A 21,730-nucleotide genomic window follows, 5' to 3' on the forward strand; every position below is an offset into this window, starting at 1 on the left:
CTTGTGTGACACAAAGGGTTGATTGTACCAGCACAAACCTCATTGTTAAATGCACTTAGCCAGTGCGGCTGGGCCTTAACTGAGTGTGGTTTGGCCATTTAAAAAAAAAAAAAAATCAAGGGTAAGGATCCATGTAGGAAAAGGGGTGCCAGTGGCATCGGGTTACTTAGTGTATGGAGGCTGCGTATGGTGCAGGCAGTGTGGCAGCGAAATGTTGCAGCCCGCGAAGTTCAGTGTTACAATTGGCATGGCATTATCTAAAGGCCACAGTCCATAGCCTAGCCTGTCGAGCAAGATCACAAGTTGACAGGCGAGGTGCCAGGCCAAGCGAATCTTGGGGTGTGTCACAATGTGCGCTCTGTTCAAACTTGCTTCACTTTAACAGTTGTGGTGGAAGGATGTATTTTGTTTTTGTTTTGTTTTTTTGTTTTTTTGTTTTTGTTTGTTTGTTTTTTTACATGCAGTCAAGACGGCCATTGTTAAGACACGAATAGTTTCATATCTCTTACTCAGGCATTCAGAAGTTTTGCCTCACCCAGCTGATTTGCATAGAGTGCAAGCATTTGAACCACACACACACACACACACACACACACACACACACACACACACACACACACACATACTACACACATGGTTTAACTTCCGACAAAAGTGGAATGTTTTTTTGCTTAAGTCATCTGAAATGATTTTATACTCCTGCCTCCTGCAGTCAGGCCTGCTTAACAGAAACTGTTCACACCGTGTGCCTCATGCCTTCTCCAGAATCCCACCGTTTACTATTGTGTTAAACACAACTGCACAATTAAGCCAAATGCAATCTTCAGCACTGCATCTTGGCTGTACTTCTGACCCAACAAAACCTTCAGGACCCACAAGTGGAGTGAAATAATTAGCCCCACTCTGCTCAGCCATCCATCTATCCTTCTTTTTTTAATGCAGCCCCTCAGTTTCTCATCTTCTTTCTTATTCTCCCCATTTTCCCTTCACCCCCTGAGATGGCTGTGTGAAAAATCGTATTTTTCCAACATTTCTCCCTGAGGTAGCTTTGGCAGGGACTCACACGGCGGCCATTTCTGCCTTTCATACACCCCTCACACGCCGTGGAACAGATCGCCGGTGCGGCCCGGCGTCTTTGAAGTGGTTGCCATCTCACGCAGGTTGGCTGGACTCTCTCTTTCTCTCTCGCTCTCCCCATCCCCCTCCCCCCTCATTTTCATCCTGTGTCTTAAACTTGGCAACATTATTTTCAGCCACCAAAATCGTGATGATAAAAACATGTTTAAGACACAATGGTGCTGATAATAATTATGGTTTTTAAGAGATGGAGTGACAGCGGTGATAGTTGATGTGGCTGATGACTGTGCTGCAGCCAGAATAAATGGCTTCTGGAAACAAGGGAGAGAGCTCTGCACCAGGTGTGTGAGCAGTGCAAGTTTTTCTGTGTAGGTGGCGAATTAGTGTGTAAGTGTGTGTGCTCGTGTGCAACTGCTAATGTGAGATGCAGAGAGACAGAAAGATAGAGAGGCGGATCATTGATACGTTGCCATTCATGTGCTTTAAAATGGAGCCATCTGAGAACAAATTCCACCATCAGGGCCTTTCATACACAAAGCTCTGTGGAGGTGTGTGTGTGTGTGCGCGCGTGTGTGTGTGTGTGTGTGTGCGCGTGTGTGTGTCTGTGTGAGCGTGTGAGCAGGTTTTGGAGATCTCACCTCCAAAGAATTTGGCCATATGGTCGTCAACACATATACCCAGAGAGAGAGAGAGAGACAGATAGAGAGCGAGCCAAGGAAAGACTGTGTGAGATAGAGAGGGAGAAAGTGAAAGAGAAGTGTCCTTTCTTTTGTCAGTGGAGGAAGCAGGGAAGACAGTTTTAAAACAGATCCTATACCCCTACCTTACATCAGATGGCTCAGACAAAAAGAAAAAAAAAAAAAAAAAAAAAAACTCCATCACATCCCCTACTCCACATATTTGTGGAGTGGGAAAATCTGTCTCAATTAACACATTTGCATTGGGCGATGATGGACTCCAAATAGGTCACTGACTCAATCTCCCGCCTCCGAATCTTCCCTCTAAAATGTTAATTAAGAAGGGCTTTGAGATTTTTTTGCTCAGGGCTGGCCATATGGGCTGGGCATATGTTCTATATATATAGTACAATATATAATTCATACACTGCTGCAGGAGAGAACGTTTCGGGGCCTGGAGTTTTTTGGGGTTTACTACAAAGGGAGTCAGTATGGCCTCCCCAGTGGCAGGTACAGAGCTTAGCCTATTCATTAGCTTCATGTTATTCGCTGTTGCACAATGGGATTGCAGTTCATCGACACCTGTTATTGTGGCTGACAACATAAAGAGGACATTATATTCATCTTTGTTGGCTGGTTAATATGAAATGAGAGCAAATCTTCTATTGTTGGAGCGCAGTTGATGTTTTGTGTGCGAGTGTGTTTTTACGTTGTTTGAAAGAGCTCCTAAGTTCAAGTTAAAGAATGATTAATATTGAGATTCTCTGTATATGAAGGGCTACATTTGCGCAAAAGATATATTCAAAGAGGCAGTATGTTATCTCACACACTCTCAGTTAAACCAGTTGTCCCAGTGCCATCCACCCAAACACCCATTCACCAGCAGAGTGAGGCAGCGGCAGCCAATGAAAACAGCCCTTTCCCACCCGCAGCTTTTTGGGTCCGGCTCAACCAATCAGAGGAGGCTTGCTAGTGCACCTGACCCTGTTTCTGGCTGTGGACAGCCAATCACAGAGGCTCCAGCACACCTGATGCATTGTGGTCTGCTTGCTGGTAGTCGGCAGGCTCGCCCCGGTGCGGATCCCCACACAGGTGCCGTGGATCCTGGCCATAATTCTGACCGCCGGCCAATCAGATGCATCGTCTCGTTATCAGACACATGTGGCCTGGCAGACTTTGAGTGTTTGCATTTTGTTTTGTGTGTGTGTGTGTGTGTGTGTGTGTGTGTGTGATTGTGTGTGTCTGTATCAGCATGTAAATGTGTGTGTGCATCTGAGGAACTCTGCTACCCCATTCCCACAATGCTTTGCTGTCTTATCAGCAGGCCTCTCTCACTCCGTTCCTGGCTTCATCCTCTTCTTGAGACTCAACAATGGGCGCTGTGTTGCCCTCTTAGGAGCCGAGGGCCTCGGCAATAAAAAGCGACTAAAAATAAAAAAACATGTTTATGGACTAATAAAGATGATTAGAAATCGCACAATTGCAGAAAAATGGAAGGTTTGCGAGTGCAGATTATCTGTAATAAAAAGCCGAGGGGAGAGACGGGGGAGAGCGGGAGAAAGAGAGTTAGCTGTACAGACCTCTCATTGCGAAGGATATGAATAGCCTTTGTTTTCACCACAACTCAGGGCTGTGTGGTCTGCCAACGTCTGGCTCTTATTATGGGGTTTGTGTCTGTGCGTCTGCGTAAGTGGCATGCACGTGTGCATTGGTGTGTGCGTGCGCTTGTGTGTGTTGCTGTGTGTTTGTGTGCAAGGCAGAGAGCACATGGGCGTGGAAAAAAAATGTATATACATGCAGGTGATTATATTTTAAAGAGAGTGAGACAGTATGTGCATTTAAACATTTCCACACAACCAGATATACAGTTTTCTCTTTCTGCTCCTGTTGAGCTAAATAAATGTGGAATGGGGTCTTGGGCTGGCACAAGCGTGTGTGCACGCTTTTTTATCCGTTAAAGTTGTGAAATGAAATAGGATTTCACAGAACGGCACAGCGGCTGTGGGATTTGGGCTCCCCTCGGCTAAGTAGAGTGGGATAGGTTGATCCAATCAACGGCAAAACTGCAAGGAGAGCCCATTTCACAGCTCCGGGCCCTGCCAGAACCCTGCCTGCCTGCCTGCTTGACTTAGAATACAAATGAAGCTCCCTGAATGCACACTTACACACACATGCATGCATACACACTGGTACTTACAGACAGTCTGGCTGGGGATGTATAGTGTAAGAGTTGTTAGCAGGCGCTGTGCTTTCTGGGGAGAAATGAAACAAGCATAGGTTATAAGGCTGTCTGACAACAGCACAGGTACATTTTAGGAAGCAAGAAAATCCATGTTTGATCGGGGTGATTTCAGGACATGATCGTTCACAAATGCCTGTCCAGAAGTTTTTTTCTTTTTCTTTCTTTTTTTTTATTTTTTATAAATGCATTATTTCTTAGGACTAGTGTAGTTCAACATTTGACAAACAACAGCAAATGCCAGATATAACATTGTCTTTTGTAAATTATGAAAGAAATTCAATGATTAAAATGTTTTAATATTCACTATTCATTGCAAGCTTATTCTTCCTACTGGAACCAAAGTAACAGGTTCAAGCAGCCATTAAATGAGCAAACGTGAGGATTTCTGGTGACGTAGTGCCAAACATGGTTGAGATCTGCTTCTTAAAGGAGTCACTAATATTATGACAAAATCACTGTGCTACTAAGTTAAAAAGATTTTAACTAAATAACCATTTCTCTGTCTTTTAGGCTACTGACACCTACCTGGTAAACGACGATCCTGCTAGAGGCCCCGGGATGCCTGAATGTTTCCTCGTGTCTGATACATATAGGGTATATATAAACACACAAACACACGCACACTACAACCTCTCTACATCTGTCCTTGTGATTGTATCGATGTCTCAAGATTTATTTCCTGGACACACAAACAAGCCCGGTTCATTAAGAATAATCTCCTTTTTCCTCTGTAAAGATTTACTGCAGTTGAGAGGAGGAGGGCGTTCAGAGTACAAAAGACTCAGCAGAGCGTGCTGCAGAATCATTTTTACACGGTCACACTTCACCATGGGGATGTTAACCACTATATTATCTTCATTCTTCAGATCTTGAATTGGAAGTGCTGGGGTTAATGTGTCCAGGAAACACATCCACACATTTTTGAGTGTTGACACTTTGTTGTTAGCATGCTTTTATATCCATTTCCTGTATATATAAAACAAAAAATCTCCCATATGTCAGCATGAATGTCCTGCACTCATCTGTCTGACTGTGATGATGTGTGGCAACAGTGCGCTGCAAAAACACTGCATTTCCTCATAATCTCAACTTTTCTGTGACATGTATTTTTACAAGGTATTATTAACGCTTGTCAGACGTTTGGCTTTGTTGCAGAGTCGCATTTTCTTTACACCAGTCAGCAGCCAGTTAAAACAAAACAAAATACAAAATGTCACCGAACTGATTTTTTTTTTTTTTTGCAGGATGCTTTCTGTGTGTGACGTATACTGCTTGTGGTCACTTTCATATCTTTGTAAAATATATTATCTTTCATGCTGTGTTTATAGATGACCGTCGGACTGCCTGTAAAATGGCTCCTTTGGCCTGTGTGCTGTAGTACGACATGCCGCATTTAACGCTTAAATTAAGGAGTGATGACATCAGACTAGAAAAATAAATCTATACGTTTTTCCTCCTTCCGAATAAAAAACACGGTAGAAACGGAGTAATCCAAACCAGTCAGAGTAAAACGTATGAGCAGCCATTTCTCACAGTAAACACATAAAAAGCAGCAGGCGTAACACATTGCTCTGCACACACACACTCAGATTGCAAACAGATCCATAGAGTCTCTGGGATCCACACTGTGTATGATATGCTTGTTAGCCATAACGGCCAGTCAGCCATTTCTTTCTGACTGCATATGCCTGTATGCATTTGACTGGCGTGCTCCCTCCCAGAGCACACATAAACAGCTTACTCAAACAATATTTACACTGTACGGTGTAGTTAACGGTACAGTTACACACACGTTTTCGTTCACATATTTCCAGCCTTTTGAAAGGCAGCCTCAACCACCTGTCTCACACATTTAGCATGCTAATGGCAGTGTCAGTATGCTACATCACTTTCAATATTTAATGGCCTAGCCACAGGCGATGGTAAACAGCAAGTATATGGGTAGCGCTGTGTGTCAATGGAAGACCACAACATGCTAACTTTAGACGCACCATATGGTTTTCTCATGTGCTTTATAATGGCAAACATAGACTCAGAAACCACGAGAACCCTGCGCGCTCGAGGGGCTTTCATAGGTGATGGTCAGACTGGACTGTTTGATCAAAGAGAGAGAGAGAGAGAGAGAGACAGAGAGTTTGGAAAGAAAACCTGAGCGTCAGTGTTTTGTAACTCTCGTGGTTGCTATAGTTTGTTACGGCCAAGCGCCAGTGTTGAATACTGAGATGGACGTCTCAGGCCAGACTGAAGCCAGAGACAAAGAAAAACCAGTAGAGACCAAACGGACGGTGTCAGTGATTAAGGCAGCAGAAAGAGAGGAAGAACAGCAGAAGATTATAAAATAGAAAAGGAGAAAAAGGTCACTAAAAAGAAGCAGTGAGAAACAGAAAAAGGGGCAGACAAAAAGAGAAAGAGGGAAAGCGAGGGAGCACACAAAGGCTTTGGGGTTTGGGCCTGTGCCGCGGTGGGGTGTGGTTTGGAAAGAGGAGAGACTTTGGGAAAGGAACAGACTACACCTCAATATGCTTCACTTTCTTTCACTTTTATTTAGTGTGTTCCTTCTTTCTCTCAATCTAATTCCTTTTTCTAGTTGCTTGTGCCAGCGTATCTTTGACCACAAGACATTTGGGGCTGTGTATGTATATGCATGTGTACATGTATGTGTGTGTGTGTGTGTCATGTGTGTGTCGTGTGTGTGTGTGTGTGTGTGTGTGTGTGTGTGTGTGTGTGTGTGTGTGTGTGTACATACTGCACATTGTATGCATGTGTGTCTGTGGTGTGAGGGTCTAAGTATCCTACATAGGCTGAGGTCTCGTAAAGCTGCGCAGCTTCATATCCCCCTGAAAAACTTGGCATTCGAGCACTGGGGTGACTTCAACCCCCGAAACCGCACCCTTGCGCACACACACGCACACACACACGCACACGTTTTGTCAGACTCAAACACACACTCTCAGACATATGTACGCACAGAATTGTACACACACTTGCAAACCCTCTCCCAAGGCTCTTGCAGACACACACTCACACACATGCACAAGGCAGGGGCTTATGTATAATTGCAGGCACTCTGCCTGCATATATGAGTTTGATTAGGCTGAGGAGCAGGCAGCGGGCGAGGATAAAGCCAAGCCTGATTAGAAACAGAGTGTATCGCTTCCATACAATAGGAGTCACAATGAGACTGGTTTAGACCACTTCGCCCAAGTTCAGGTATCTTTTGTTTCCATATACACATACAGTACGCTAGAATATGACTTGGACTTGGTTAAAAAGGAGAGTAACAGGAATCCAAAAGGTATCACAGCTGAATAAATTACAGTCCTACACACAGCACATTTACAACTTGTTGTAATAACTTTGGACTTGTTTGGTTCCCTGAAGGCATTGACAGAGGTCCCCAGAAATTTGGAGAATATTTGAATGCGATTCTCTTCTATTATAAATATTTTATAGGGCTGGTTATAACTTTCAGATGAGGAGCGCCTTGTCCCAAAACGAACAGCACTGAGCGTCCTCCAGCCAAAGTGGAGCTGACAGAGTCGAGCTTCGAGTCCAGGCGTGACACATTGTAAACTGAATTCAACACAAATTTGAGCTGATGTTTCAGCGGCATCAAATACTTTCCGTCCACGGCTCACTGTTGAGTTACATTAACAAATAGTCAAGTTAAGGATACGGGGGGGGCTCTCTTCCACTTAAAGACACTTGAGTTCGTTTACTTGTATGTGTGTGGAAAGCTGTGTGTCACCTTCCGGCAGATTCACTGACAGAACACCACAGCAAAATCAGAGCAGAGTTGTAAATTTCAAACCTGTGTTTCTATTTCTGTCACGCTTGGGCCTGCTTCTGCATTTTGCTTAAAAGCAAAGGACGCTAAGGATATGAAAGTTGAGAAAAGTATCATTTTGAGGAAATATCCACCCTCAGTCATTTACGTTTTCTCTGTATTCATTGGCAAAGCTTTTGCCATGAAGGCTGATTTATAAAACAAAAATATAGCTACTGTGTGTCTGCCCTAGAAAGATTATTGAAACATCACAATGTGACAGAGTCTCCGGAATATTAAACTGATAGATTAAAAAATTATGTAAATGCCATAACATAAGAATTATAAAGTCATAATGGTGTAACTGTGATAGATAGATAGATAGATAGATAGATAGATAGATAGATAGATAGATAGATAGATAGATAGATAGATTGATTTGAATATTTACAGATGTTATAAATAAATAACTTTAAATAGGATGAGGTGACTGAACTCACCACTGTGTACCACTATAAGCCACCACAGTGCTGCAGGAATACTATCGCTCAAGCGATTCCTCTTTGGGGTTGTAACGAAGCCCCGATCCGTAAAAAAAAAACTAACATTAAAAATGATTGTTTCAAATAGACAGTCAAGTTTGTGTCGATCTGAAAGAGAACCGGCTAGGAAGAGAGAGAGAGAGAGAGAGAGAGAGAGAGGGAGAGAGCGAGAGAGAGAGTTAGAGAGAAAGAGGGTGGGAGGGAGGGAGGGAGAGAGAGCTGCAAAAACTTTCCTCTAAAGTTAGTGCGGAGCTTTCACTGTGAGTGAGGCGGGGTTACAGCCTGGACTGAGCCACAGCGGCTTTGCAATGCGGCACCGCAGCGAACCTCCATCCAACTTTATTATCAACAACTCCAATTTTCATCTCTAGACACAACCATGTACTCCCCTTACTGCTTGACACAGGTATGAAAAGAATTATATCGCCGTTTTCATGTTCCTCTTCGCTTGCCTTATTTTTTTTTCCGGTGTAGTGCGCCTCCGGTTTGTTTCTACTGTATGTGGTTACAGTGTTGTGTTGTGTGTCGCGCTGCTGCTTGTCATTTGTTGCGTTTTAAGGACCTTTTTTCTGCTCTGCTCTCTTTCCCCCGATAGTGTTTAACCTCCCTCTCTCCCTCTCTCTCTCTCTCCCCCTTTCTTTTTAATGGCACTCCTCCAACGGGCTTTCTTGTGCGTCTCATTGCGCATGGTTTGGAGAGAAAATGGCGCTTCTCCCAAATCTATTTTATATAAAACGGAGGTTGGAGAAAGGGGAAGAAGGGCTCGGTTCCCTGACGGTTGGCGACTAATTACAGTCACCCCGAGGCAATAATCGGCTTTTGTCGGCAAATATAATAAAGCACATATCGACTTCTACCGCGGCTTCTTGAGTTGTAGGACACTTTATGTTTTTATAAGAAGGTGGGATTCTGACTTGCGGCTGTTACGGGAGGTCTGCCGGTCTTCAGCCACGGTCGGTGCTGGGGGCCTTTAGGGTCACCGTGGACACGCTCACAGCCCTCCCTCGTTTAGTTTGTTCTACTTCAGCAGCCTCGTTTTCAAATAAAAGGAAGTTTGTTTTTTTTCAGGCATCCTAAAGGCGAAAGATGGATGGTGGGCGTGTGTCCGAGCTGCGTGGTTGCAGTTTGATTAATGACAAAATACGGTTGACCTTTAAAGAAGCAACAGAGCTACTACTTATTTACATCATCATTACAATAAAAGGCAGCACAGGATGGAGCTTTTACTCGGTTAATTAACAAAAAAAAAAAAAAAAAAAAAAACTCGCTTTACTCGGTGCGTAATTTTAAAGGCCTTTTTCGAGTAATGTTTCAGTTAGAGGCGAATACGTGTTAGTTTCTGCTTTATTTGTCTTTATTCAATATAATATATTGCATTGTGTAATTAAGAAACCCACTTTGAATATTCAACTCACATTTTTGTAATCAAATGCAAAATTATAGACTCAGTTTTGACCTTTTGGGGCCACACGCACCTCAGGCACTGTACAGAAAAAGTCTAGAAATATATATTTTTTAATCAGCTCACAGACCCTGGTCTTCACTTAAGATAAGGCTTATATTTAGTCTATGTTAGAAAAAAAAATGTGCTAGAAATAATCTTTGATTGATTAATGTGTACACATTGAAAATACTGGGCCAAGTTAACCTTTAAGCTGTTTTGATATAGCCTTCACTCAGCCTGTTGTAATTTGCCTTTTCTACAGTAAGTATATTTTCTTCGTGTGTTGATTGTGCCTCTTGTTTCAATGCAGGTAGTTTTATCTGTAGATTAAAGCAGAGCACAGCTCACAGCAGCAAAGGTCAAACTATAAATGACCTTTTTTTTTTGTTTTCCTTGCAGCTGTCTTTGATCGTAATATGTAACCTGCATATGTATCTAAAGTTATCTTTCTAAATTAGAGGGCACTTCACAGATTTAGACATTTAGTGCAGCCACTGCAGAGTTAACAGATGAGAGCTGCAGCTTCAGCTTCAGGCCGCCGCATGTCCATTTTTCTCTCTGCCGCTCGGCTTATCACATCAAACACTGGGCTGGAAGTCACTTTTCTGTTTCACTGTTTTGGCCCCTTTAAAAACTAGGCGGAATATGACCTTTTTAATATCAGTATTTGTCACGTGTGTATTTCTTTTTTTTATTTTAATCTGAGGTCAAGAACTTAAGTTAGTCAGGAGTTATAGTGCATGAAATGTAGCTACTCATCAGGCAGCAGACTATAATTTTAACACATACACTTACAATGTGAAATCATTTTGCATTATAAACTTACAACTGTTCAGCATTAGACCTGTTGGTTCAAATTTCTAGTGATGCAGGGAGGTCATGGCCTGCCGCCCTCCTCACTTGCTCAGCTTTGCTGTTTATAATAGCACATTATATGTAGCCTATATATTTTCCAAAAATTATATTTGAGATCACATTAACGCCACACACCACATGTGATGTAGCAGAGAAATTGTAATCATTCCTTTCCTTAAACAGAACAGTCTTCATTTGAAGAGCTCCGTGGAAAACATGCAGGATTCCTCCTCAGTGTTATTTCAGGCCTTCTGACCAGACCTCAGTGTCTTTTCTCTGACTCTGTTAAGCTGTCAGAAACACAGAGGACAGGCTGCTCACATGTAAAACTACATTTCCTCACATCTTTTTTTTTCTTTAATTATTATTATTTTTTATTATTAGCTACAGCAACAACGCCAGAGGCCGTGCACGGCTGCTCCAGACTCAGTCACATCACTTACTCTTCTTCTGTCTTTCTCCTTTCTCCTGACCATTTCTCCTGCCGCCAGGGAGTTTAAAAACAGCGAGGGAGACATTTTCTAATCAATAGTCCATTTGATTTGCTGCGTAAAATAAGTCCAACAGCCCTACTGCATATTTAGCACAGATAATTTTCCAAGCCTGGTGGTATGAGGCAGAGGTCCGCATCGAGTTTCCTCTTTCTTTCCATTAATTAAAATTAATTGGCAGCAGATCCTCTCGCACGAGCGCCGCATGGACGCGTGCTCCCCATATGCGCGATACATATTGATCTGCTTAGGCTGCTGTTCGTGCGTCTCCCGGCTCCTACTGATGGATATCAAGCAGAGCTGATTTGTTTGTGCTCTCTCATATCTCCTCGAGGAACGCGTGTGTTTGTATTTAGAGGATATTAAGATAACACCAGTCAAAAATTAACTTGAAGAACGCCCATGCAGCCTGCTTTTTGGACATCAAGTGACACCTCTCTGTTTAACACCTGTAATTAAAAGCTTTGACTTGAACATCCGCCTTTAATTTGTTTTAATCGGTTGTTGTAATGCTCCGTGGTTGGGCGCTGCGAAAGGCAGAATTGCTTGTTGTTGTGTTGTTGTTGGGGTTTTTTTTTTTTTTTTTTCAATGTGTGCCCACACCCATGCACACATGTACGGATTACACTGACGTGCACAAACCTACTTGTACCAACAGGCCTACTGCTATTGTCATCCTGTGACTCCGTTAAGACTGATCTTAGTCATGTAAATAATTAACAAATGACAGAAAACACGCAAAGAAAAACTGCAGTAAACAATCTACAATGTATTATTAATGCTGATAAAAGCTCTGCTGGAATGGCCCGGTTGGTGACAGACCCGATCAGCCATGAGTGGTGCACAAGCATTTGCCAAACAGCACCGGGAGTTTATTTATTTTATTTATTTATTTTTTTTATTATACGGGCTACGTGGCATTGTTTCACATGCCTGCAACGGAAATGCATTTGCATAAAGTTTTAATGTGCTTTGAAGGTCGAGGAGGCGTCGTTAATTAAAACTTTTATGTGCTGCGTTTTGAAATCAATTATTTCAGACTCCAGTTAAATCCCGCTTATCCAAATGAGATGTGGGCTGCTAATAGCCTATACAGCGCGTCTCACAAACACTGCCAACTCTCCAAGCTTTGCTGCAAACTCAGAGATGTTTAACACTGTGCTTGTGATTGTTTAACCATTTCACACGCAAAAGAAAGAAGAAAAAGAAGAAGAAGAAGAGGAAAGAAAAAAAAGTTTCGGTTGCTTTGCTCGAGTCCCGCTCATGCGCCCGATTATTTGCACTTCTAACGTGTTTTCAGATTTGGAGATCAAATGAGTCCTTGAAATTCACTCGACCGTGCACATTGGCAAAGCACTTGAAAGCACGCAGTGAAAGCTATACATGCTGTAGCCATGCCATATAGCCACAGCAGCAGAAGAGAAAAAAAAATGTGGAGATTTTGTAGTCAGTATCTTTGGTGATGGAGATAAAGGCCTATCATCTCAACTAAACTGTGTTTGTGGGTTAGTGCGTATGAAGTCTGTGGCAGTAAAGTGTGTGGAGGCCACACAATGAGTTTGCATACAATATATTGTCTCAAATATCTTGACTGAAATGAAACACAAATTTCTTTAGCCCGACACTTGTTTTATTTTGTCTTGGATACCAGTATCGATTCATTAAAAGGCTGATGTTCAAGATTTAAGTCCACACCAGGCTGTCATAGCGTGTGTGTGTGTGTGTGTGTGTGTGTGTTCGCTCGCGTGTGTGTGTGCATGCGTACAGTATATGTGTGTTTCTTAGCCTATCCCCCCCCCACCCCGTTTTGGGCTGATGGCTCTCCTACGTCAGCCCTTGGTTCTGGTTTCACTGGGACCGGACGGTGACGGCTGAGGTGCGGGTGTAAGCCGAGGTGGGCCTGCATGATCTGGTAACATACCAAACCTTACTGGTGTCACTTTGTACCAAACACACACACACACTAACACACACACTAATCCTGCTCACACTGAGTTTGTTGGTAGGCACAGCACAGGCAGCAGAGAATAGGTTTGCTCTAGTGGACGGTAGGCAGGGTAAAAGTGGCCTGCCAACTGTGCCAGGACGGCAGGCAGGCAGTGGGTTGCAGGCAGAACCCAGGGGTACATTGTGTTCCTTTTACTTATTCATCCTTTCTGCTGGAGGCAGACCAGGTCCACCTTACACTGCTTGGCCCAGAGTGAGAGCTGGTAGGCAGGGACAGAAAGATGGGACGGAGGAAAGAGTGCGGGGAAGTGGCAAATGGCACAACATGTCCATGTCAGTTAAACAGTGTCTGAATAAATTCTGATTACATGGAAAGAAAAAAAAATCTACTTGATTTGTGCGAGGGATGTGTTGACTAAAATACTTGAAGTGAATCTTTGGATCAAATAATTAAAATCACGCTTCATGGATCAAGAATCAAATGTGTGCACATCATAAAAAATATTAGTTTTTAGATTCACTATGGAAGAGCAAGTGAGGCCCTGAGCAACACCCCGAGGTAGCTTGTGGACAGTCCGTTTGTGCGTTTGTGTGTCTGTGTGAATGTGTGTGAATCTGTCTTGGAGATGGGTTAAATCCAGCACTGTGTTGCTCTGCTCATCCCTTATCTGTGCAGTCTTCCTGACCGCCCATAGAAAATGGATTTATCATGCTTAACTGAGGCAATTGGCACAACAGGGTAATAGGTGGCTGTTCCCTGGATGGATGGGCCTGTCTGTGTGTGTGTGTGTGTCCATGTGAATACATGTAGCCTCCCCCTCTGTCCTCTTCTGCCTCCTAGTGTGGATTAGGTTTAGGCTGATCTGTGGCCAGTAGAAGCGGGCTGCCCCTATAGCGCTATCATGTTGGTCTGTGATATAGTTGTGTTTACCAAACTGTACGACACACACGCATGAATGTGTGCGTGCGCACGCACACACACACACACGCAGACAGAGGCACACTCATCTGAAATCAGACAGAACACTCACGTATGTTGTAGACAGATAGATAGACGTGTGGCAGAGGAGCAGCAGAGTCAAAATCACTTCAGTGCGCTGATACTGGAGAACATGTCTCCTCTGAACCCCAAAACTAACTACACTCAATTATCCTGCAGAGCTTTCGCCGTTGCAATGCTCATTACTCCATATAATTTTATTGTTGGCAGGGGATAAGAATAAGGTGCTTAACATAAATGTGTGATTGACTGATAATTGCGTATCCTCTCTGTGCAACACTGTTATTATTTGTTGTCGGGTTTGAGAATCGAAGGTGCAACAGCAGTTCACAGTCATCTCACAGTGAAGAGACTGTAGTTCGCCAGCAAGTGATGAAATAATCAGATAGTGGAAACGTGAGGAACCCACAAGGAATCCAGAGATGAGAAGGTACAAGAGCTAACGTACCGCTCCCTTCTGGCAGCTGCCCCCGGGACAGACTCCCCTTCACCTTCATCCTGCTCCTCTTCCTCCACCCCCTCCGCCTACTCAATTAGCTCCCTTTAAAAGAGAAGTGACGGTTAGCGAGAGATCTGTATTGTTCAAGGATGAGCTTCAGTTGTTGTTGTTGTTGTTGTTTGTCTCTCCCTCTCGCTCCTTCTCGCTCTGTCTTTCTCCACCACCACCCCACCCCCCTCCTCCGTCGCCCCTTGGTGTGTTTTTCGTTCTTTTTGATTTTCTCAGAGGCTTTTTTGTGGGGGTAACCCCACTGAATGGGACAATGCAGCCTAGCGTGAAATTAAAGCTCTTAGTTAGTTTGGAGTTGCTCAAAAGAGGATTTTACACATGCATGCATTCATACACTCTCCCATACGCTATAGATATAGCTAATTAGAGGAAGTACACCCTATGTCGAGCATCAAGAGCCCAATTAAAAGAGTTGGGGAAACCTCGGTGCGCAAGATCTAGACCAAATCAGCTCTGTGAATGCATTTCTCTGCCTTGTGTGTGAACAGTATGTCCGCCTTCTTAATCCAGGCGGGAGAATATGGACAAGACTGATATGAGAAACGCGCAAGTTTCATTAACATATGCATGTCACGTACTCGGTAAGTAAATCAAGAAAACAGTGGGATTGATCATCCTGACAGGCGAGCGTCTGATTCAAAACAGATTGGACCGCTCTTGCTGACTCTTCCAAGACTCATTTTGGAAGTAGTCTCCAGTGAAATGTCTGTCATGCATGCACATTAGAGTTTTTGTTGTTCATGTCAAAGGCATTTATTTGTGCAATTTCACAGAACAACATTGGAGTCTGATGACTGTTTTGTTTTGTCAAGTAAGTTTGCATGCTCCTAGAACCATAAAGCATAAAGAAGTGAAGTATTGACCTTTTAGAATGAAAACAGCATAAGCAAAAACAAATTGCTTTTCTGCATGTAAAGCCTTCACTCATGTCTACATGTTTACTGTAGCTTTAAATTGTAGTTGATGGAAATACATAGGTCAGAATGCATAACCATGACACCCTGCTGTGTTGAATGACTACCTAAGGTCATTTATTTTTTGCTTGCACGATGTGTGTGTGTGCATGTGTGAGTGAGTGTGTGTGTGTGTGTGTGGCAGAGAGACCAATGTGGAGCAGCAGCAGTCCACATTGCCTGAGGGAGCGAAAGCTGAAATATCCACCAGACCTAACAAATAACAAATATATCTGATACTTGACGCAAATGCAGTAACAATCTTCCAATCACCACTCACCAGCAGTCTTCACTCCCACTGTGATTAAGTAGCTTACACACTCTCTCATACACACACACACACACACACACACACACACACACACACTTTTGCACACTTCTGTTCAGCCCTATTTCCTCAGTGTAACTACTGGTCATAGAGGCCTGCAGTCCCAGCGAAGCAGCCAGTGAATCCAGTTAGTGAGTCAGACTTTATGGAACAAAGTGTGCTGCTCTCTGATCCCCTCTCTCTCTCTCTCTCTCTCTCTCTCTCTCTCTCTCTCGCTCTCTTGCTCTCTCTCTCTCTCACACACACACACACACACACACACACACACACACACACACTCGCTCTCCCATTGAGAGCGCTGGCAGCTCGCCAGGGGTGGAAAAATCTATAAGCCATTGCGTAATATACCATATCTTTACCTTGGTTGAACCCTGCACAAGATCCACAGCTGTGCGAGCACACAAACAGAGACATGAGTGTGTTCATGCCTGTGTGTGTGTGTGTGTGTGTGTGTGTGTGTGTGTGTGTGTGTGTGAGAGAGAGAGAGAGGAAATAGACAGACACAGAGAAAGGGAGACACACACACACACACACACACACACACACACACACACACACACACACAGACAGACTGACTTCTTTGTGGCTATTTTTCAGTGTGTACCCTCATATAAACAGTATCACACCATTTTGATCAAATGCTGCTGACAAAATGTTTTTGGAGTAGACTGGGCATGGAGTTCTGATCAGTTTCTGGAGTGTTAAGCCACGAGGAAATTAAGCTGAGTCCATAGAAAATTTATTTGTTTTTGAGGTGGGTGATGTTAAAACTGGAAATCAAATTAACTTGCTGTTTTTCTTTAATGACATATAAACTCCATAGCAACGCCACTGTACTTCCATAGCCAGTGGCACAAGTCATATTCTCTACTGGAGTTACTTGTTCTCCATGCATAACTTCAGAATGGAAATGAATGTATAAGGCCGCAGGCTGAGCAGCGATAGCAGGCCTTTCATGTTCAGCACTCTTCTTCTTATTCACAGATTCACAAGATCGTGTTTCGATGTGTTTGGGTCCGTGTTAGTGCAGGCGCGGTGTCCATCTGCACCTGAAGCTTCTTCGGGAGCAGAGAGTGTTTGAGCTCCTGAGGGAGGGAGTGTAATGTTTTTATTGGATGCCTCTATAATAAGCCTTTGTCACAGACTTTCAGACTCTTCCTCTGAGTGTTTTGATCCTGTAAGTTCAAGGGTGTCATCTCTGTTACGACTCTTATCTCACACAGAGATACACTGACGCGCGCATGTGGAGCGGCATTTTGCCCGGCAAAAAAAAAAAGGGCAGATAAAGACAATAATAAGGTGCTGCTCACAAAGCGTGTGGATCCCTCTATGATAATTGAAATGAAATGCCAGACACTGTCTAATCAGCTCCCATCTTCAGTAATATGATCCACTCAGCCAGTGATATTGGCCATCCGAATATCACATGCTTGGACTGATTCGTTTTTGATGGTGGTGATTATTATTAAATGGTCTGTAATGACTACTGATAATCCCCATATGCACCCTGGATTCGCTGGGAGGCAGTTGCTTGTTAATGCACCACTGCACCCTAAAACACATACAGATGTGTGTGGGACAAAACCACAAACCCAATTGAGATCCAGGCCATTGTTTTAGTGCATGCTCGTGCTTAATTTTTACTGGCTTGCTTATGGAAATTTTTCAACGAATGTGCAACTTTTCAGCACAAAGCCGCCCATATTAAACTCATTTACTTTCCTCCCCCTTCGGCTATACAGCGTAAAGGGTCAAACTGTGTTAGTGTGGTGATGGTGGTGGTGGTTTGGGCTGGGGGTGTGACAGCTGTATGAGGGAGGTAGCTTCTAGTAGTCGGGGTGGGAGAGGAATACAGCATCATTTTTCACCTCATGTACTGCATATGTATTTGTGTGTGTGTGTGTGTGTGTGTGTGTGTGTGTGTGTACTGTGTGAATGTGTGTGAGGCTGACTGCTGATATGTTTGTGTTTATTGACTCAAAGAGACGGGCCGTGGCTGCGTACACAGTGTTGTACGGGTGGCAGGGGTCCAGGCTCGGGGGAAACGTGTGTGTTTAAAGTACACACAGGCCTAATTATGCTGATTTAAGCATTCTTGCGGTCCTCCCTCTGGCTTGTGGTGAGTTAACTGGCACAGGGGCGTCCAGCAGAGAGAGAGAGAGAGAGAGAGAGAGACGGAGAGGGAGCAAGGGTAAATATTGAGAAGAGAAGACGGAGATAGAAAAGGTTCAATAAAGACATTAATAAAACGAAGATAGCGAGACAGATGGAAAGCGAAAAGGTGGTAGTCAGCTGCAGCATTAGTGAGGGTGACTACGCAGAAAAAAAAAAAAAAAATGTTGTCCCAGACACTGGTGAAACAGAGGAAAAACATACACTGCCGTCAAACTTCCCGGCAGGTTTTTTCCCTCCTCACTTTGGGTTTAAGAGCGCGCCCGCTCTTCGTATTTATTTTTATATTCAGATGTTATGGATTGCTCCGGGAAAAGGCCGTCCCTTTTCCCAGCAAGAGGAATTAATACTGTTTGAATGTTCTCTCTGGGGTCTAAAAGGAGGAATTTTGCAATGGAGTTTGGGAGGTTTATGAGTGAAAACCTGACCACTGCTAAATAAACAAACTAGGGATGATTAAAAACTGACCCCTGTTTGTTGACTCTCTGCTTTCTGGCCTGTGTGTGTTGTGCACCTGTCTCCTGTCTTTTTATGCGCATGCATGTACCGTGCAGTCAACAGTTGTATGTGTGCAGAAAGTGCGGATAAAAAAACATGAAAGAGCAAAAATGATTTAAACTAAAAAAGAGACAGCCATACAGGTGAGTGTAAGGAAGGTGAATGCAACTCTGCAATACTGTTTGTTGCAGCAGAGGTTGGACGGGTTTGAATATTTATGCACATGCAAATACTATCTGGCTCACAATACACAGGCTTTAGCGCGCGTGTGTGTGTGTGTGTGTGTGTGTGTGTTTGTGTGTGTGTGTGTGTGTGTGTGTGGCGAGGGATTCCCGCACCTCTGTATTATGACTTTGATGCCGAAACAATATCCAAAACATTGCATTAAAAGCCTGCACAGGTTCTCTCTCTCTCTCTGCGACGGAGCAGAGCAGGGATTGATGACGTTGGCTTGTGTGTATTCAAGCCGCCTTTCACTCAGGTGATAAAATCCTGCCGGAGAGGCAGGCAGGGCTGCTCAGTGTCGCTGGGTTCATTCGCTGCACTGTAAGAGACAGGATCAACCAACACCAAAGCTCACATGTGCTCTCATCTGAGAAAAAAAAAAAAATGCTCTCACTTCCCTAACCCTTACACTTACACTTTCTGTCTCTTTCTCAAAGCCTCCCCTCTTTCTTTTGCTTTGCCTTATCTCCCTGTTTTCTCTATCATCCCTCAGCCCCCCCACCCCCACCCCCCATACGCTCTCTCTCATTACATCTTTTACTTCAACCGTCTCCTCCTCCATTTTACCTCATTCTTTCCAGCCCCCTCTGCTACTCCTCTCTTTCGTTCCCTCAGGAAGAGCCACAGTCTTATCTGGGATATGTAGGATTTGGTGAGCTTAAAAGCCACTTTACTAACTCCCTGCCTGTGTCTCCTGAGAACAGCGCAGGCTATCTTAAACAGTTTCACCATTCGCCAGGCTTTGTCCATTGGAATGCTGCTCATCAGGCAACTTTTTACTTCCTATCGCCTCTTAATGCTAATCCTTTACCTGACTCTCCATCTTCTGGACCCTCCCTCCCTCTCTCCTCTCCCTTCTCTCTGGCTCTCTCTCTCTGCTTCTTTTCTGTTCTTCCACTGACTAAAATGCTTGATATACACATATTGGGTTTCTTTGGTGATGTGAAGGAATGCTAATGTATCATAACCATATTATAGTGCTTAGAGGAGGCAAACGGTGCCAAGTGCTATCTGGAGAATCAAATCTCTGCACAAGAGCCTTCAGATTGAAAAACAGTGTTCCCATTTTGATTTTTCCTCTCTGAAAATATATAAAGCTGAAAGCCCCCCTAAAATTTGCTGAAACAATGGCGTTGTTGTATTCAATAATGCAATTTCTCCAGGAATTGGAAAGCTAGCCTAAATAAAGATGAGGCCAAATCCTATTTTGCATCTGATTTTTTTTGGGCAGCCAAAGAGCTTGAATATTTCCCACAGCATTTCCCTATATGTAGCTCTCTGAAACAGCATTCAGAAGATACTGTGCTGTCGTCTTTGTGGTTGTCACAGTTTAAAGGTAGAAAAAAAAAGTATTTATTTAAAGCGCATTCAAACACTGTACTGAAGTTTGGGAAATAAATATTTATGTCAATGCTTCAAGAGTGTAATCAAATAATAAGTGTAAATCCAGTAGCAATCCGAAGAGGACATGATCAGACCCAGAGCAGGCCTCTCCGGCGAGTGGTCGGCAAACTGGAGTGAAGGATTTGCTGGTTTTATTATTGGAGCCTGTGTGTGTTGTTGATGGAGCGGCCCCATGCACGTTGACTCACAGACTCACAGACAAACAGCGGTGATGGCTACACTGAGCAGGGGTGTCAGGCTTGGCTGATGACTCCAACTCCCTAAACAGCACTGCAAAGGCAAACCCTTCTTTGTGTGTGCATGCGTGCGCGCGTAGTCGTTTGTGTTTGTGCATTTGTGTGGATGTGTGGATCTGCGCGTGTGCAGGCCATTCTGCATTGGTGTGTCTACACTATTTGTATGAGTGTGTGTGTGTGTGTGTGTGTGTGTGTGTGTGTGTGTGTGTGTGTGTGTGTGTGTGTCTGTTTCAGTCCTGACAGCCAAGAAGCCTCAGCAGCATCTGACGTGGCAGCTCTTGCTGCTTTCAGTCCAGCTCTTTCCTTCTGGCTCACTTTTCTGTGATACTATCTTTTCATACAATCACATGTTTATAAATGGAGACTGACTGGTATTTCATACCGGACCAGTTTCGCTGAGAGTTGATAAACACTGCACTATTTGCTGCAAAATAACTTGGCAAACATTTATTGCAGTTAAAAAAATGTTGGGTTTTTTTTGCTTTGTTTTTTTTGTTTTGTTTTTTTTTCAATGACACAACAGTGAATGTGAGCAGGATACTGACTAAAGGAGAAAAAGTGAAAAAAAAAAAAAAAAAAAATCTGGCAGGATTCAATCCGAGGCCAGCAAAGGAACATTTACACGTATACAGTATTTGACTTACATGCTATTCCATCTCTCAGCACAATTGTGAGGGATTTCAAGGTAACTAAGGGCCAATAGAAAATACTACCTATAAATATACCAGATGCAAGCTATTATGTAGTTATCACTCATTGCCATATAGTGTAGTATTAGGAGCATACACTGTTCTTTTGTTTGAATCATTTTGAAAAAATCATTTTATAATTCCTGTTGTGTGTAAACTACTTTTCACATACACATTTTCACATTTTATGTTTATATTTTAAATGAAATACATTTGTAAAATTGGTATAAATCCATCACAAATCTAATTTGAAGCACTTTTATTTGGCTCTATCCTCTTTTTTTTCTCCCTCCCTGCCCTGTTTGTGAGGTGCCTTTTTATCGAGGTGGGTTTCCTCCATTTTATGTCCCCTCGGAGGACATGTACTTATGGCTGTCTGCCTGTGGTGCTGTGGTGCTGTGGTGCTCCTGAGGTCGGTGCGAGGTGGTAGTTTAGGCTGGGGAAGTCAGTGAGTGTGGTCACAGAGGAGATAACTGCACACACACTCTCCCAGAGGCGCCCGTCTGCATCGTGTGTCTGTCTGTCCTGCCCTGGCTTTCTTAAAGGATTCTTCTTTAAAAAAGGAAAGCACTGGTTTGAGAGGATAAAAGTTTCAAAAATGATTTAGTCGTTGGGTGTGTGCGTGCACGTGTCTTTGTGTGTTTCTGCGTGTGTGTGTGTGTGTGTGTGTGTGTGT

General features: G+C 43.5%; 1 protein-coding gene across 12 annotated transcripts in view; it reads left to right on the forward strand.

Annotated features, from left to right (window-relative positions):
• nfixa (nuclear factor I/Xa) overlaps positions 1-21,730 on the forward strand; it is a 112,958-nt gene that overhangs the window by 3,891 nt on the left and 87,337 nt on the right. For 11 of the 12 annotated variants that reach the window (XM_056368299.1, XM_056368275.1, XM_056368264.1 and 8 more), the window contains exon 2: positions 4,507-4,590. In XM_056368299.1, the coding sequence (XP_056224274.1) occupies positions 4,507-4,590 (84 nt within the window). Of the gene's footprint in view, positions 1-4,506; positions 4,591-8,529; positions 8,711-21,730 lie in introns of those variants that run through there. The other variant, XM_056368256.1, reaches the window with a different exon arrangement.

The sequence above is a fragment of the Seriola aureovittata genome, chromosome 3 (genome assembly GCF_021018895.1).
Source record: "Seriola aureovittata isolate HTS-2021-v1 ecotype China chromosome 3, ASM2101889v1, whole genome shotgun sequence".
Lineage (NCBI taxonomy): Eukaryota > Metazoa > Chordata > Actinopteri > Carangiformes > Carangidae > Seriola > Seriola aureovittata.